Consider the following 17,762-nt stretch of genomic DNA (forward strand, 5'->3'; position numbering starts at 1 on the left):
ATTTTAATTTCTAAGCTACTTTAATTTTTCTAGCTGCTTTGTTGGATTTTTAATTTTTCTTTAGGTTGTTGCTCGATACAAATACCAGCATTCAGTAGCAAGTCCCAGTGGCTCAGTTGGTAGCATATTTGCCTTTGCGTCAGAAGATTGTGGGTTCAAATCCCACTCCAGGGACTTAAACACATAAAGCTAGGCTGACACACCAGTGCAGTGCTGAGGGAGTGCTGCACTGTTGGAGGTGCCATGTTTCAGATGGGATGTTAAACCGAGGCCCCGTCTGCTCTCTCAGGTGGACGTAAAAGATCCCATAGCACTATTTTGAAGAACAGCAGGGGAGTTATCCCTGGTGTCCTGGCCAATATTTATCTCTCAACCAACGTAACAAAAACAGATTATCTGGTCATTATCACATTGCTGTTTGTGGGACCTTGCTGTGCGCAAATAGGCTGCCGCGTTTCCTACATTACAACAGTGACTCCACTTCAAAAGTACTTTATTGGCTGTAAAGCGCTTTGAGACATCCGGTGGTTGTGAAAGGCGCTATATAAATACAAGTATTTCTTTCTTGTGCCAAAGTAAACTGGAATATTGTGCTCTCACTGCATAATGAAACTGTTTCTGTTTTACATGTAGGATTTCCACTGGACTCCCTTCCATGCAGAAAAGAAATAATTCAGTCATGACAGATGCTTTTGTAACAGACTGAGCTACCAAACAGGGCTCTTCAGATAAACATTCACGGAAGTCAGCAGTAATAGCAAGTTGTTGAAATCAATCTAATTAACGCAGTAACTTTAACCAGCTCATGAAAGGGTTGAAGAGACAAATAAGTCAGTTGAGTTACTTTAGATGCTTTTCTCTGCAGATTTTCAAACAAAAAACAGACAAACATTCCTCAGAAAAGAAACCGGTGCCTGACCCCCTACCGTCTTTCCCAGAATTACATAGGCATCTTACCCGTGGAGTGAGATTTATTTACATCTGTTGTGACTACAGAAAAAGCTGTTTGATGTATCAAAAATGTTCACTTCTTATCCCTGTAAAATATGGGGGTCAGATTTCTGACACACACAGCTGGTGAGGAAGCCTTATCCATCAGCTGCATATTGGGAATTCACAAGCAGTGGCCCAGAAATTCCGTTCGCAGGCCTCCCGCGGGCGGAGGGCTGCGATCTGGAAAAATCTGCGCCCTTACCTGAGGGCTCCCGGGAGGTGCAGAGTTCCGTTGCTGGGCTTCTCCAAACTGCCGATGTGCAGGGCCCACGTATCCCAGAGGCGCAGGCGGTTCGCAGCGTCCCTGGGATCATGTGGGCCATGGGGAGCCAATCAGAGAAGGGAATCTCCCTTCATACAGTTGACAGGAAGACCTGTCAAATATATGAATAGAGATCACCCCCAAAACATAGTAAAACTTTAAATAATTTTTTTTTTTTTAATCACATTTTTAAACTGTATTTAAATTATGGGGCTAAAAATAAACTTACCTTTCTTTAAAGTATTCTTAAATGATAAATCAGTGGGAAAACTTTTTTTTAACTTTTTTCAACTCTTATCCTGGTAAAAACAGACCTTACACCTGCTTTTACCAGGCGCAAGAATTGTAAGGCCTAGAAATTCACTAGCCTTAGCGCCGCTTTTGAGGCGCTAGAGGGACTAGCGCCAGAGTTATGGCCAGTTGAAAAATTCCCTGGGGCCCTAAAGCGGCGTTGCACCGGTAGCGCTGCGCCGGCACCGATGACGTCATCGGTGTGCGCAGCGTCCCGGTTGCCATGCCGACGGGCCCCAGCGCCGAAATTCAGTTGCGGCCGCCTCGCCCGTGGCAGCCGCAACTAAGACTCTGGCAACAGAGTCCAACATGTGTTTGCGCCGGCGCATTAAAGGCCCCGCGGCGGCCGGCCGCTTTCCCGCCGGCCGCCTGGCCGCAGCTCCCTCCCCGGACTTCTCCCCCCCCCCCCCCCGGAACATGCGCAGTGCATGCCTAAAGCCGGCATTTCCGTTGGCCCTACGGGTGAGTACTCAGCGCGTACACACCCATAGGGTTCGGAATTTCTGCCTCATCGTGTCATTGATTTCCTGATATGCATAGCCAGTGGGTAATGCTCCCCGCTGGAAGGGCACACTTGGAAAATCAGTCCCACTGTCTCACCTTTTGAGAAGGCAGTTTAAGAGACAGAGGCACTATACTCGCTCAAGCTCCATAACAAGCACACAAAGCATGCCAATGGTCACCTGTAGTGTCCAAGTGCTATCCTTGGGCTTATTCCAATTAGATGATGTAATTGATTTACAGCACCTGAATTTTTTCTCGCACTTGGGTGTGCTCAATGGTTGTTTTCCCAGCACTTATACATGTTGGTAATCAGCTATATTCCCTTGACTGGCTTTGTTCTGATATACTTAAATGCAGTTTCCCAAATTGTGTTTTATAGCAAAACAATCAAGTACCTGCTCACCGAATTGTTTCACTAAACCATCAGCAATCATCTCCATCACAGAAGCAAGAACAAAACCATCAGCAGACATCAAGAATGCCACAGAACCAATCTCAGCAAGGTGAAGGATCCAAACATGTCGGCTCCCATGGGAATATTGTCCAGGACAATGCAGGCATGGACAATAAAGTACATCCTGATGGAAGTCCCCAAAGCTCTGTTCCATTACCTGTTGAGGATGCTTGTCAAAACTCTGCACCTAGCAACCAAACATCCACCCCTGTAGCACAAAATACTTATACACCAACTAGCAGTTCAGAAGCTGAAACAAAGAGTGAGTCAAAAGAGGCAGCACAACCAGCACCTGCAGATGGCACGTTGAATATGGGAGAAAACCCAGAAGGTCTGTCTCAGGAACAGTTGGAGCACAGAGAGCGTTCATTACAGACGCTGCGTGACATTCAGAGAATGCTCTTTCCTGAAAGCGAAAACTCAGGGGGTTCAAACAGTTGTCCCCCGCAGAACACTGGGGGACTGGATGCTCCATCTAAAAAACCTGAAGGACCTCTGCAGGCCATGATTTCACAATCACAAAGTATAGGAAAGCCACCTAGTTCTCGGTCAGAAGCTCAGCCGTTTGGACTATCAGGCCATCGCGATGTTCTTTTCCAGCCTGCTGAAATGGGACCACTGCAAAATGTACTTAATTCACAGCCGGGGCAGGAGCACATGGATCACATGACTCCAGAGCAACTAGCATGGTTGAAGCTGCAGCAGGAATTCTACGAAGAGAAACGGAGGAAACAGGAGCAGGCTGTTCAGCACAGAACGGTACAGGGTATCATCATGCACCAGCATGGCCCAAGAAGTACAATCAGAGGGCCACCACCACCTTATCAAATAAATCCAGGAGAAGGATGGGTACCTGGAGGGGCAGAATCTTATGAAGGAACGAACCCTCCAAACTCTATGAATCCCAGAGGGGTTCCCAGAAATCAGTTGCAGAGAATGCCTGGCTTCACAGGAATGTTAAATCCAGCTATGGACACTCCTGGTGGCCCAAATCCAGTACCAAGACCTGGTCTTCCAGGTGTCAACTGGCCAGATGATATGCCAAAAATGCCAGATAGTAGAAATTTTCCTCATGGACCAGGCCTATTTTGTGGGCCAGTCCGAGGGGAGAGGTTCCCGAACCCTCAGAACATGCAAGATGACCTATTCCAGCATCAGTTGGCCGAAAAACAGCTAAGAATGTCTCCTGGAATGGGAATGGATAATGTACAGCCAGGAATGGACATGAACAGAATGTTTCAATCACAAAGGCATCTGGACCCTGCAAATGGCAACATCTTTCCAAGGTTACCAGGAGAAGGTATTCCAAGTCCCACCAGAATGGAATTTCCTGGTCCAAAAGGATCATCATTGCAAGCAGGACCAGGCAGAGATTTGCAAATGGGAATGATACCCACTAGCATGAACATGAATATGAACGTCAACATGAACCTGAATGTGAGCATGAGCTCCAACTCTCAGACTGTGTTGCAAAAACAAGGACCCAGGGGAGGACACCCTCACAATGTGAGCCCAGAAGATGGCATGAAAATGAGGCAATCAAACAATATAGAAATGTTGGCTAACCAGCAGAAAATGTTGCCATCACAGTTTACCGATCAACCACAAGACTTCATAGAGTCACGTCCTTTCCCTGGTATGCCTCAGGGACCAGGAGCAATAAGAAATCCAAGGGATCAATTTTTGTCTGAGCAATTAACTAATACAGGAGGCAATTCTAGGCTAAGTCACATGCCACCTCTACCTCCAAATCCATCCAGTAATCCGAACACTCTCAATGCAATCCTCCCAGTTCAACGAAGTCTTGGCCGTAAGCCATCAGATTTGAATGTTTCTAGTCAGGTGAACTCTCCAGGGATGAATCCTTTGAAGTCACCAAATATTAGACAGGTGCAGTCTCCAATGGTTGGTTCACCACCAACTAACCTCAAGTCCCCGCAAACACCGTCTCAGCTTGCTGGCATGCTGTCTGGTCAGGCAGCTGCAGCATCCATCAAGTCTCCCCCTATTCTTGGGTCTGCAGCTGCTTCCCCAGTCCACCTCAAATCACCATCTCTTCCAGCTCCTTCACCTGGATGGACTTCATCCCCTAAACCTCCACTCCAGAGTCCAGGGATCCAACAGAACAATAAACCCTCTCTTAGTTTAACATCACCTGGCTTGATGGGAACGATGGAATCAGGTATTTGTTTTTCATTACTCAGCTATCTAATGTAAGCTTTCAAATTGAAAATGGCAGAATTAATACTTTTTTGTATTGACACTTGCACTCCGCTATCATTATTTGAGTTTATTGTGCTCTAATGTTTCATACAATATGAAGACTCCGGCCTAGAAATTCATTGTAGCCACTTTTGGGGCGGTAAAGTCGGGCGGCCGCTAAAGTTTGCGCCCGGCGCAAAATCGAGGCCACTTCTCCGATATTCATTAGCTTCGCCCTAAGAGTTTGCTCGAGCGCTAAAACTGGCGCTGCACGCCTCTCTTTAGGCGCTAAGCCGGAGGTGCTGAGCGAGAGCGCCAAGGCCGGGCGCAGCGCAGGTGCGGCCATCTCGTGATTGACAGCAGACACCCTGGCGCCGGCCAGCTCTTAAGGGGGAAGGGTCGACTTGGTCTGCTGCCACGCCCTGGATAGTGGAGCCCTCCAGCTAGGCCTGAACACTGCTGCTGGACCCAAATAGCACCTGAAGCCATGCAGAAGGCCCGTGAACGAGCGCAGCGCTTCTCAGAGCTTGATCTGAGTGTGCTGGTTGGTGCTGTGGAGAAGAGGCGCCATATTTTGTACCCGGACAATGGCAGGAAGGCGCCGGGCCGCGTCTACCAGAGAGCCTGGAGGCATGTCGCCAGCAAGGTGTCAGCCAACAGCGAGGTCCCCAGGAGCGGTGTCCAATGCCGCAAAAAGTTTAATGACCTCACTCGGATTGTCAGGGTGAGTACCCTTTCCAGTGTCCTCCTCATCCTTGCATGTGCACCTCACATTATGGGCAGAGGGACCTGAAAGCCCTAATGGCCAGCCCTCATGCAGCAGCTATGGGACAGGCATGAACATCAATTGCACATTCTGCACTTAACACACTGGCCAAGCTATTCCACCATGGGAGGCAGTGCACACAAGATCAGGGCTACACACTGGCCAGGCTATTCCACCATGGGAGGCAGTGCACACAAGATCAGGGCGACACACTGGCCAGGCTATTCCACCATGGGAGGCAGTGCACACAAGATCAGGGCTACACACTGTACTTAGAGGCTGTCCTTTCTCTTGCAGGCCAAGCTGGCCAATAATAAGAAGAGCCAGACTGCGACCGGGGGAGGCCGACCCCAGATCCAGCCGCTCACCGAGCTGCAACATCGCGTGGAGCGCATCATGGGTGGCCGGGTGATTGGCCCCGTTGCATGTGGAGAGGCCGACCCTGTTCTGGGCACCAATGGTAAGGACATCACCTTTTGGACCTCTCTCGTCCCACTTGCGCATCAGATCTACATCCTTTGCCACTGTCCGACCAATGTGCTGAATGCCACCACTCATGCATCCCTCGCTGACGCCCTCTCCTCACTCTAAAGCTACTCTTGTGCCTTCCTGCTTTCAGATGGTGAGGAGGAGGTCCCTGAACTTGCCAGTGACAGCCCCTCAGAAGAGGAGGACGAGGAGGAGCAAGAGGAAGGCGGCTCATCAGGGGAACCCTCAGCCGCGGCAACCCATGTGAATGTAGGGGACACGTCTTCCCTGGAGGGGAGCGTGGCGGAAGTGTCAGAGGGGAGGGGAGCTCGTGGGACCTGCAGCCTGCAGAAACGCGGGAGGGGGGTGGAAGCTCAGCGGCCTTCTCCCCAGAGGGGGGAAGGGTCGGAGGGGAGTCCAATTGCTGGGCCCAGCGGCGTCCAGCAACGCAGGAAGGGTCGGCCAGCTCGGCGGCCTTCTCCCCAGAGGGGGGAAGGGTCGGAGGGGAGTCCAATTGCTGGGCCCAGCGGCGTCCAGCAACGCAGGAAGGGTCGGCCAGCTCGGCGGCCTTCTCCCCAGAGGGAGAGTCCGGCCTCCAGTCCGGAGATGGTCTTCGCCGAGGAGATGGGACGCCTCGAGGACTTGTCCGTGGACTCGGAGCGCCGGCACACGGAGCTCATGGGGGTAGTGGCACGGTTGCCTGAGGCCATCGAGTCCCTCTCTCAGAGTGTGACCGACATCGGGGCCTCACAGGCCATCAGTTTGGCGGAATTCGGGGCAGAGCAGGCAGCGAGTCGGGCGGCATTCGGGGCAGCTCAGGCAGCGAGTGGGCAGCTGATCAGTGGTGCCGTGCAGTCACTGGGTGCTCTGATGAGGTCACTGAACAGGGCAACACAGGCACTCACTGCTGCCACACTCGCTGTGTCAGCCAGGCATCGCCAGGGCACCCGGCGCGCTGCAGCAGCACAGCGGTCTGTCCCTCGGCAGATTGGTGCGCATGCTGCAGTGCTGGCCCGGGTGAGTGCCAGTGTCTCAGGCGACCAGCGAGCGCCTGCCATCCGCCAGCTTGCCCCCATTCCTCCAGCTGCCACTGCCACTCCCCCAGTGGAGCTGCCAGGAGCTGCTGCAGCAACTGATGCTGGCCAGCCACAGCTGCAGCATTCACCAGCCGCCCGCTCGACGGCCAGACCTCGACTAGGCCGACCCCCAAGGGCATCTGCCGTCACGACATGTGCCCCTCAGGAGCCTGCCCCCAGCCTTGCAGCAGCCAATGGCCTTACTTTGAGGAGGAGCAGCAGGGCGGGCAGGGGCCACACAAAGATGGCCAAGGCATCGCCCTAGCGGGCCAAAAAGTCGAATGTGTAGCCAGTTGTGTTTGCTTTTTGAGGCCGAGAATTGGATGTTTGTTTTTTGAAGGCCGAGAATTGGATGTTTGTTTCTTGAAGGCCGAGGATGTGATGTTTGTTTTTTACGAAGGCCGAGGATGACGGCCATTTTAGTTGCACTGTTTTGTTAATCCTCTCCAGGTTGTGGGAGCGAGTAATGTGTTTGAGTGTTTTTTGGGGGTTTCGTCTGTTTTTGGTTTTCATGTGGGAAGGGCCCTGAGTTTGTACAATAAAGCATTTTATTTATTAACATTGTCCATGTTTGATCTTTGAAGTGTTTGTTGCCTTAACCGGCTGAGGGCTTGCGGAGCGGCTGCAATCATGTTCTTTCATTGGCACAAGCCATTCCCTGACAGGGGGCCTAGAAGTGACATTCAATAAGCCGCCGACGGGCGGCCCTTGGACCTTCTGCCTCCCTCCTGGGCTGGTACTCCTCGTCCTCCTCCTCCTCATGCTCCTCCTGCTCCTCCTCCTGAGGTGGTGGTCCAACGTGAGGTGGCAGTGCCTGAGTCCTGCGGATAGCCAGGTTGTGCAGCATGCAGCAAACGACGACGAATTGGGAGACTCGCTCCTGCGAATAGTGGAGGGCTCCCCCGGAGCGATCGAGACAGCGGAACTGTTGCTTGAGGACGCCGATTGTTTGTTCTATGATGTTCCTAGTCGCTTGATGGCTCTCGTTGTATGCCTCTTCAGCAGGGGTCGTGGGCGCGCGGAGCGGGGTCATGAGCCAGGTACACAAAGGATAGCCTTTGTCTCCGATAAGCCATCCTCTTGGGTGAGGCTGTGCCTGGAACATGTCAGCCACAGTTGTCTGTCGCAGGATAAAGGCATCGTGGCTGCTGCCTGGAAAGCGGGCATTGACAGCTAGGATGCGCTGCCTGTGGTCACACACCAGCTGTACATTGAGGGAATGGTAGCCCTTCCGGTTGCGGTAATCCTCGGCATGCTCCAGAGGTGCCCGCAAAGCCACATACGTGCAGTCAATGGCGCCCTGCACCATGGGGAAGCCCGCTATTCTTGCAAATCCCACTGCACGCTGCTGCTGCTTGCCCAGGGTCATGGGGAAGGAGATGAATTGATGTCTCCTTCTGAAAAGGGCATCGGTCACCTGGCGGATGCAGCAATGCACGGCGAACTGGGAGATGTTAGCGATGTCCCCAGCAGCGGATTGGAAGGAGCCGGTGGCATAGAAGTTGAGAGCCACCGTCACCTTCATTGCCACCAACAGAGACGTCCTGCGCATCAGCTGTGGCTGCAGATCTCTGTGAAGCAGCTGGCAGATGTCTGCAACCACCTCCCTTCTGAATCGCAGCCTCCTAACACGCTTCGCGGCAGACATGGTCAGATAGGAGGACTGCTGGCGGTATACCCTGGGTGGGTAAGGCCTCAGTTGGCGACGCCTGTTGCCCCCTCTGCGTCTAGCCAGGGCTGCCACTCTCTCACGGCATCTGTAAGCCCTTCTGTCATAAGGCTGAAAGTCGGCGTTGGCACCCAATGCAGCCCCCATTATATGCTGGCAAACACTGAGCTCTCAATGAAGGCAAAGATAATTGCTAAGCTCTGGCCTGAGCCAAAAATACCTGTCCTAGTGTTGGTCCAAACCAGTAAGCTCTCCTCCTTGGTCTCTCTCCAAAAAACCGTTGCACAAGAGTGAATGCTGCAAAATGGCTGGCCTTTATAGTGCAGGGTAAGTGCCCTTTAATTAGCGCTCCCCGCGGCCCGCCTCGGCTGTGTACCGTTCCACTTCACAGTCGTTAGGGCCGCCCGGCGCACAATGGGCCGGCGCGAGTGAAGTTCCGGTTCGGGGCGCACAAAGGGCGTTGCACTAGGAAATGACGTCATGATCTGCGCGCGCAGCAGGGCGCGCGCTAAGACTTTGCGCCGGCGCTAAATGTGTACTGAAGTTGGGGCGAGGCACAGATCGCGCTGCGCCCGGGCGCTAAGTGCCTAGCGCTCGAGATCTACTCCTCCTAAGGCGCTAACGGCTGGCGCGCCCAACTGAATTTCTAGGCCTGTATTTCTAAAGAGACAGACGTTGCAACACATTACAGTGGACAATAAACATCTGTGTTAAATTGAGATGAGACATTTTACAGAATTAAAAAAGCTAAACTTTGCTAGCAGAAATATCTTCAAACATCTAACAGCTTTGGAACAGCAATCACCAAGATTGTTTAACCTGTAAACAATTATTCATTCTTGTTGAATATACATGGATAGAAGATAAACTACACTAACCCATATTTGCTGTAATTTGCAATGTGCCCTTTGAGCATCTGACTGTAACAGCTGCCACTGTATATGCGCATCTAAGGGTTGAAAAATGAAATTTGAATGATCTCTTGAGGCACTTTGATTGTTATTAAACACTAGTTAAATAATTGTGGGCATCAAGGCTATATCAAAAAAGATACATGGCTACTGCTTTTGGCATGAATTTTACACTGAAGCGAACTGGATTACACGTCTCTATTCAGGTCAGGTACACACGTGCTAAAATAATCATATTCCAGTCAGCAGTAGGGTCTTCTGTTTACTTGAAAAATAACAGATGGCTCAAGGAATATGTTTTGCAGCCTGAAGCACAATGGAAAGGTTGAAAATGGATTACACACTATCAAAAGCTCAATGTACTCCCCAAAAAAAGCCTTTCTGTATTTTTGTATTATAACACCAATTTCTTTGGAATTGGAGAAAATTAAATACTGACCAGAGTTCCTTATATGCTAACGCAATTAAAATATTTATTTGCAACCCAATGGAACAACAAAGCAACAAAAATATTCAACAAGTACAATCAATTTAATACAAAATAGAAATATGAGCGAAGTCCATGAAGGGTTAGTTATGCTTTTTAATATTGTAAAAGTCTTTTCCATTGGAAAACAAATAGTAGTCTCCTTTCCAAGTGTATGCATTCTGTTGAGATATTCTCCAACTCTTGAAAGCCCTTGTGTATTTTTCCAGTCTCCTGCTTTTAACTACGAGATTCATTTGCAGTTGAGTGAAACCTGTCAAGATTATATCCATGAGCAGAATTAACAATGTTCACACAATTTTAAGATAAGTACATATGTAAGCAGAGCTTAATGAGATTCACATCATCTAATTAACATATTATACAAGTTTTTCTGTAGCGATGCCAAACAATACTTTGCCTTCAATCACTGAATCAGTCAACTATATGCATTACTTTTAACTTTGAAACAAAAGCATTTTGATCTCTTGTGTGGAAACTATTGTCCAAACTTACAAAGGAAAATGGCATGAACCAACCTACTTCAGTCAGAAGGAGTAGGAACACAGGAACAGGAATAGGCCATTTAGCCCCTCGAGCCTGTTCCGCCATTCAATGAGATCATGGCTGATCTGTGATGTAATTCCATTTACCCACCTTTGCCCCATATCCCTTAATGGCCCTGAAATTAGGATCGGGAGCTTGCCGCGCGTGCAAGCCCCCGATGTGGACTTACCCGGCGCGCTGACATTTGAATCGTGGCCCGCATCGCATTTCCTCTCACTGGCCCGCTTGAGGTCCTGCTGCACTGTGCGTGCGTGACCCAGCGGCGTACTTAGTGTGATGAGCCGGCTGGGATCACGTGAGCACAGGGCAACCAATGGGAGGTTGCAAAAGTTCATTCATGAGTTTGACAGTAAGAGCTGTCAAACTCATGAAAACTCCTGGCCCCAAAACACTACTTAAACTTGAAATAAAATTTAAAAAAACATTGCACTACTTAAATGAACCATAAATAACTGGAAATAACTATTTTAAACAATAAATTTAAAATTTGAAAAAAATTAATATATAAAAAATCGGGGCTAAAACTAAACTTACCTAACTGTAAATTCTTTAAAAATAATAAACCTGTGGACAAAAAATTTATAAATTGTATTAATAGACCACTTACCTGTAAAACTAAGTACTTACGTGTGGTTTTTCAATGCGTAAAAACCGGAGGCCTTTACACATGCGCAACTGTCTAAAAATAAAGGAAATCCAAGTCACACGCGCAGAGTCCTGCGTGCACGCGTTCAGCCTCTTAACCCCTTGGGTCAAAGGAGAGGAAATGCCGGTTTTCCCCGCATGCGCTGTGCCTGCTGAAAACCGGCAATTCCTCCGGGCACACGCGTGAGTACCCCGTCCGTACTCACGCGTTGGCAGAGGAATTACTGGGCCATTATCTTTGGTTAACAGAAATCTATGAATCTGAGATTTAAAATTAACAATTGATCTGGCATTAACTGCTGTTTGCGGAAGAGAGTTCCAAACTTTTACCACCCTTTGTGTGTAGAAGTGTTTCCTAACTTTACTCCTGAAAGGCCTGTCTCTAAATTTTAGGCTATGTCCCCTAGTCTTAGATTCCCCAACCAGCGGAAATAGTTTCTCTGTATCTAATCTATCAGTTTCCCTTAATATCTTGAAAACTTCGATCAAATCGCCCCTTAATCTTCTAAATTCCAGGGAATAAAAGCCTTGTTTGTGTAATCTCTCCTTGTAATTTAATCCTTGCAGTCCATGTATCATTCTGATAAATCTAGGCTGCGCTTCCTCCAAGATCAGTATATCCTTCGTAAGGTGTGGTGCCCAGAACTGAACACAGTACTCCAGGTGTGGTCTAACCAGGGCTTTGTATAGCTGCAGCATGACTTTTAACCCCTTGTATTCTAGTCCTCTAAATATAAAGGCCAGCATGCCATTAGCCTTTTGATTAATTTTTGTACCTGCCCATGACATTTTAATGATCTGTGTACATGGACTATGTACACTTTGGACCTCCACTGCTTCTAGCCTTTCACCATTTAGGGAGTACTCTGATCTAAGCTTTTTAGGTCCAAAGTGGATGATCTCACACATGCTTATATTGAAATCCATTTGCCACAGTTTTGCCCATTCACTTAATCTATTAATATCTCTTTGTAATTTTATGCTTCCATCTACACTGCTTACAAAGCCACCTAACTTTGTGTCATTGGCAAACTTGGAGATGTAGTTCTCTACCCCATCATCTAAGTCATTACAGGTTGAGCGTCCCAAATCTGGAGTTCCGGAATGCGTAAAATGTTCCGGAATCTGGACACCCTGAGGGAGGCTTACCAAAAACTGGAAATAGCACAACCTGGGCCCAGGCATTTCCAGGCTTCGGAACGTGTTTCTGATGTCCGAAGTCCAGAAATATCGCAACCTCGGCTCGGACATTTCCAGACTTCTGACATCAGAAACACGTTCCGAAGTCTGGAAAAACCCGAAAACCAGCTGGCCTCGGTCATGAGGTTGCCGGATTCAGGACGCTCAACCTGTACTAAATACAGTAAATAGTTGAGGTCCCAAAAGAGCTTCCTGTAGGATGCCACTAGTCACATTCTGCCAATTAGAATACCTGGCCAGTATCCCTACTCTCTGGCCGGAATTTTCATTACCTGGGCGGGCCAGATGTGGGCGGTCAGCGTGGTGGCTTGGCACCCCATTCTTTTCATCCCACTCCTACATAGAAACATAGAAGATAGGAGCAGGAGTAGACCATTCGGCCCTTCGAGCCTGCTCCGCCATTCAATGAGATCATGGCTGATCATCCAAATTCAGTACCCTGTCCCTGCCTTCTCCCCATATCCCTTGATCCCTTTAGCCTCAAGAAATATATCCAACTCTTTCTTGAATATATTTAATGAACTGGCCTCCACCGCCCTCTGTGACAGAGAATTCCACAGGTTCACCACTCTCTGGGTGAAGAAGTTCCTCCTCATTTCAGTCCTAAATGGCTTACCCCTTATCCTTAGACTATGACCCCTGGTTCTGGACTCCCCGGCCATCAGAAACATCCTTCCTGCATCTAGTCTGTCTGAACCTGACAGAATTTTATACGTTTCGATGAGATCCCCTCTCAGTCTTCTAAACTCCAGTGAGTATAAGCCCAATCGACACAATCTCTCCTCATACGTCATTCCTGCCATCCCAGGTATCAGCCTGGTGAATCTTCGCTGCACTCCCTCCATGGCAAGAACGTCCTTCCTCAGGTAAGGCGACCAAAACTGCACACAATACTCAAGGTGCGGCCTCACCAAGGCCCTGTACAACTGTAGCAAGACATCCTTGTTCCTGTACTCGAACCCTCTTGCTACAAAGGCCAACATACCATTTGCCTTCTTAACCGCCTGCTGCACCTGCATGCTTACCTTCAGCGACTGGTGCACAATAACACCCAGGTCTCTTTGCACTTCCCCTTCTCCCAATCTATTGCCATTCAAATAATAATCTGCCTTCCTGTTTTTGCCACCAAAGTGGATAACCTCACATTTATCCACATTATAGTGCATTTGCCATGTTTCTGCCCAATCACCCAACCTGTCCAAATCGTGCTGGAGTTTCACGACATCCTCCTCACAGCTTACCCTCCAACCCAGCTTTGTGTCATCTGCAAATTTGGAGATATTACTTCCAATTCCCTCGCCCAGATCATTAATATATATTGTGAACAGCTGGGGTCCTAGGACTGATCCTTGTGGTACCTCACTAGTCACTGCCTGCCACTCGGAAAACGACCCGTTTATTCCAACTCTGGACCTTGTGGGAACACAGCATCGGCGGCAGTTCAAACCGGCGGCAGTGAGTCAGGAGCAGCCCGACTAGAGCGGGCCTGTGTGGGAACACAGCATCGGCGGCAGTTCAAACCGGCAGCAGTGAGTCAGGAGCAGCCCGACGAGAGTGGGCCTTGTGGGAACACAGCATCGGCGGCAGTTCAAACCGGCGGCAGTGAGTCAGGAGCAGCCCGACGAGAGCGGGCCTTGTGGGAACACAGCATCGGCGGCAGTTCAAAGCGGTGACAGTGAGTGAGGAGCAGCCCGACTAGAGCGGGCCTGTGTGGGAACACAGCATCGGCGGCAGTTCAAACCGGTGGCAGTGAGTCAGGAGCAGCCCGACTAGAGCGGGCCATGTGGGAACACAGCAGCGGCGGCAGTTCAAACCGGCGGCAGTGAGTCAGGAGCAGCCCGACTAGAGTGGACCTGTGTGGGAACACAGCATCGGCGGCAGTTCAAACCGGCGGCAGTGGATCAGGAGCAGCCCGACGAGAGCGGGCCTTGTGGGAACACAGCATCGGCGGCAGTTCAAACCGGTGGCAGTGAGTCAGGAGCAGCCCGACTAGAGCGGGCCTTGTGGGAACACAGCATCGGCGGCAGATACACCGGCGGCAGTGAGTCAGGAGCAGCCCGACTAGAGCGGGCCTTGTGGGAACACAGCATCGGCGGCAGATACACCGGCGGCAGTGAGTCAGGAGCAGCCCGACTAGAGCGGGCCTTGTGGGAACACAGCATCGGCGGCAGTTACACCGGCGGCAGTGAGTCAGGAGCAGCCCGACTAGAGCGGGCCTTGTGGGAACACAGCATCGGCGGCAGTTACACCGGCGGCAGTGAGTCAGGCGCAGCATACCAGTTCAACAGCAGGGGAGAGAGGTAAAAAGTAATCAAAGTGTGACGTCACCAGGAAGCAGGTAAGTGATTGGTTGGTGAGTATATCTCTTTTTTAAACTTTAACTCTGGTTTATAGTTTCTAAGGTCTCTCTGGTGTAGCAGGGACTGTTGGTAAACCAGTTAACTGTAGTGTAATTAGTGGGATTGATTGACTTAATTTAAATTCAATTAATTAAAGGGTAAGTCATGGCAGGACAGCCGGGCCCCGTGATCTGCTCCTCCTGCGATATGTGGAAACTCAGGGACACTTCCGGTGTCCCTGACAACTACATGTGCAGGAAGTGCATCCAGCTGCAGCTACTGACAGACTGCATTGTGGCACTGGAGCTGCAATTGGACACATACTGGAGCGTTCACGATGCTCAGGACAACGTGAATAGCACATTTACGGAGTTCGACACACCGCAGGTAGAGGTTGGACAGGAAGAAAGGGAACGGGTGACCAACAGGCAGAGTACTAGGCGCAGGCAGGTAGTGCAGGGGTCCCCTGTGGCCATCCCCCTCTCCAACAGATACACCACTTTGACTACTGTTGGGGGGGATGGCTTATCAGAGGAAGGCAGCAGCAGCCAACTTCCTGGCACCAGGGGTGGCTCTGCTGCACAGAATGGGAGGAAAAAGAGGGGTAGAGCTATAGTAATAGGGGATTCTATTGTAAGGGGAATAGATAGGCGTTTCTGTGGCCGCAAACGAGACTCCAGGATGGTGTGTTGCCTCCCTGGTGCAAGGGTTAACGATGTCTCCGAGCGACTCCAGAACATCTTGGAAGGGGAGGGTGAAGAGCCAGTTGTCGTGGTGCATATAGGCATCAACGATATAGGTAAAAAGCGGAATGAGGTCCTAAAAGCGGAGTATAGGGAGTTAGGAGATAAATTAAAAAACAGGACCTCAACGGTAGTAATCTCAGGATTGCTACCAGTGCCACGTGCTAGTCAGAGTAGAAATAGAAGGATACTTCAGATGAATACATGGCTAGAGGAATGGTGCCAGGGGGAGGGATTTAAGTTCCTGGGATATTGGAACCGGTTCTGGGGGAGGTGGGACCAGTTCAAACCGGACGGTCTGCACCTGGGCAGGGCTGGAACCAATGTCCTAGGGGGAGTGTTTGCTAGTGCTGTGGGGGAGGGTTTAAACTAAAATGGCAGGGAGTTGGGAACCTGAGCAGGGAGACAGAGGAAAGGGAAACAAGGATAAAAGCAATAGATAGGAAGGAGAAAAACAAAAGTGGCAGTCAGAGAAATCAACGGTTTAAATCAAACATGGCCACAGTAAATAATAATTCTAATAGGTCGAAGAGCGTTAAAAAAACAAGCCTGAAGGCTTTGTGTCTTAATGCAAGGAGCATTTGTAATAAGGTGGATGAATTGGCTGCGCAAATAAAAGTAAACAAATACGATTTGGTTGAGATTACGGAAACGTGGCTCAAGGAAGGCCAGGACTGGGAAGTCAACATCCAGGGGTATTCGATATTCAGGAAAGATAGGCAAAAAGGAAAGGGAGGTGGGGTAGCATTACTGGTTAAAGAAGGGATTAACACAATTGTAATGAAGGATATTAGCTCTGATGAGGTGGAATCTGTATGGGTAGAATTGAGAAATACTAAGGGGAAAAAAACATTAGTGGGAGTGGTTTATAGACCTCCAAACAGTAAGGCGGAGGTTGGGGATGGCATTCAAAGAGAAATTAAAGAAGCGTGCAATAAGGGCACAGCAGTCATCATGGGTGACTTTAATCTACATATAGATTGGGCCAACCAAATGAGTAACAATACTGTGGAGGAGGAATTCCTGGAGTGTTTACGGGATGGTTTCCTGGACCAATATGTCGAGGAACCAACCAGAGATCAGGCCATCTTAGACTGGGTATTATGTAACGAGAAAGGATTAATTAGCAATCTTGTTGTAAGAGGCCCCTTGGGTCGGAGCGATCATAATATGATCGATTCTTCATTAAGATGGAGAATGAAGTAGTTGACTCGGAGACTAGGGTCCTCAATTTAAATAAAGGAAACTATGATGGTCTGAGGAGCGAGTTGGCTAGGATTGATTGGGGAATGGCACTCAAAGGGTTGACAGTGGATAGGCAATGGCAAACAATCAAAGACCGAATGGATGAACTACAGAATTTGTTCATCCCAGTTTGGCATAAAAATAAAACAAAAAAGGTGACCCAACCGTGGCTAACAAGGGAAATTAGGGATAGCATAAGGTCCAAGGAGAGGGCATATAAATTGGCCAGAAAAAGCAATAACCCTGAAGATTGGGAGCAGTTTAGGATTCAACAAAGGAGGACAAATGAATTAATTAAGAAAGGGAAAATATGTCTCGGCGCGGGTGCAGAACATTCTGGAGGGGGAGGGGGAACAGCCAGTTGTCGTGATACATGATACATGTTGGTACCAACGACGTAGCTAAAAAAAGGGAAGAGGTCCTACAAGTAGAATTTAGGGAGTTAGGAGCCAAGCTAAAAAGTAGGACCTCGAAGGTAGTAATCTCTGGATTACTACCAGTGCCACGTGCTAGTAAGAGTACAGAGAACAGGATAGTTAGGCTAAATACGTGGCTTGAGCAGTGGTGTAAGAGGGAGGGTTTTAAATTTTTGAGGCATTGGAACCAGTTTTGTGGTAGGTGTGACCTATACAAAAGGGACGGTCTACACCTGTGCAGAGATGGAACTGATGTTCTCGGGGTAATTTTTGATAAAGCAGTTCGGGAGCATTTAAACTAGTATGGCAGGGGGCTAGAAACCTATGTAGTGAAATAGAGGAAAGTGAAAGGCAGACAGAAATAAATGGTAAAAGGGTGAGGAACAAAAAACAAAGGGCCAAACTAATTCATAAAAAATGTGAGCATAAAAAAAGCCTGAGGGTTTTATACCTTAATGCGAGAAGCATCAGGAACAAGGTAGATGAATTAGCTGTGGAAATAGAGGTTAATAATTATGATCTAATTGGGATTACGGAAACATGGT

General features: G+C 49.1%; 1 protein-coding gene across 1 annotated transcript in view; it reads left to right on the forward strand.

Moving 5' to 3' along the window:
• Positions 1-17,762, forward strand: part of bcl9 (BCL9 transcription coactivator) — a 401,618-nt gene that overhangs the window by 245,654 nt on the left and 138,202 nt on the right. Inside the window, 1 exon segment of the mRNA XM_085998596.1 lies at positions 2,430-4,686. Within this exon segment, the coding sequence (XP_085854722.1) occupies positions 2,430-4,686 (2,257 nt within the window).

Source organism: Somniosus microcephalus, chromosome 10, assembly GCF_052327205.1.
Source record: "Somniosus microcephalus isolate GS21.2 chromosome 10, FLI_Smic_1.0, whole genome shotgun sequence".
Taxonomy (NCBI): domain Eukaryota; kingdom Metazoa; phylum Chordata; class Chondrichthyes; order Squaliformes; family Somniosidae; genus Somniosus; species Somniosus microcephalus.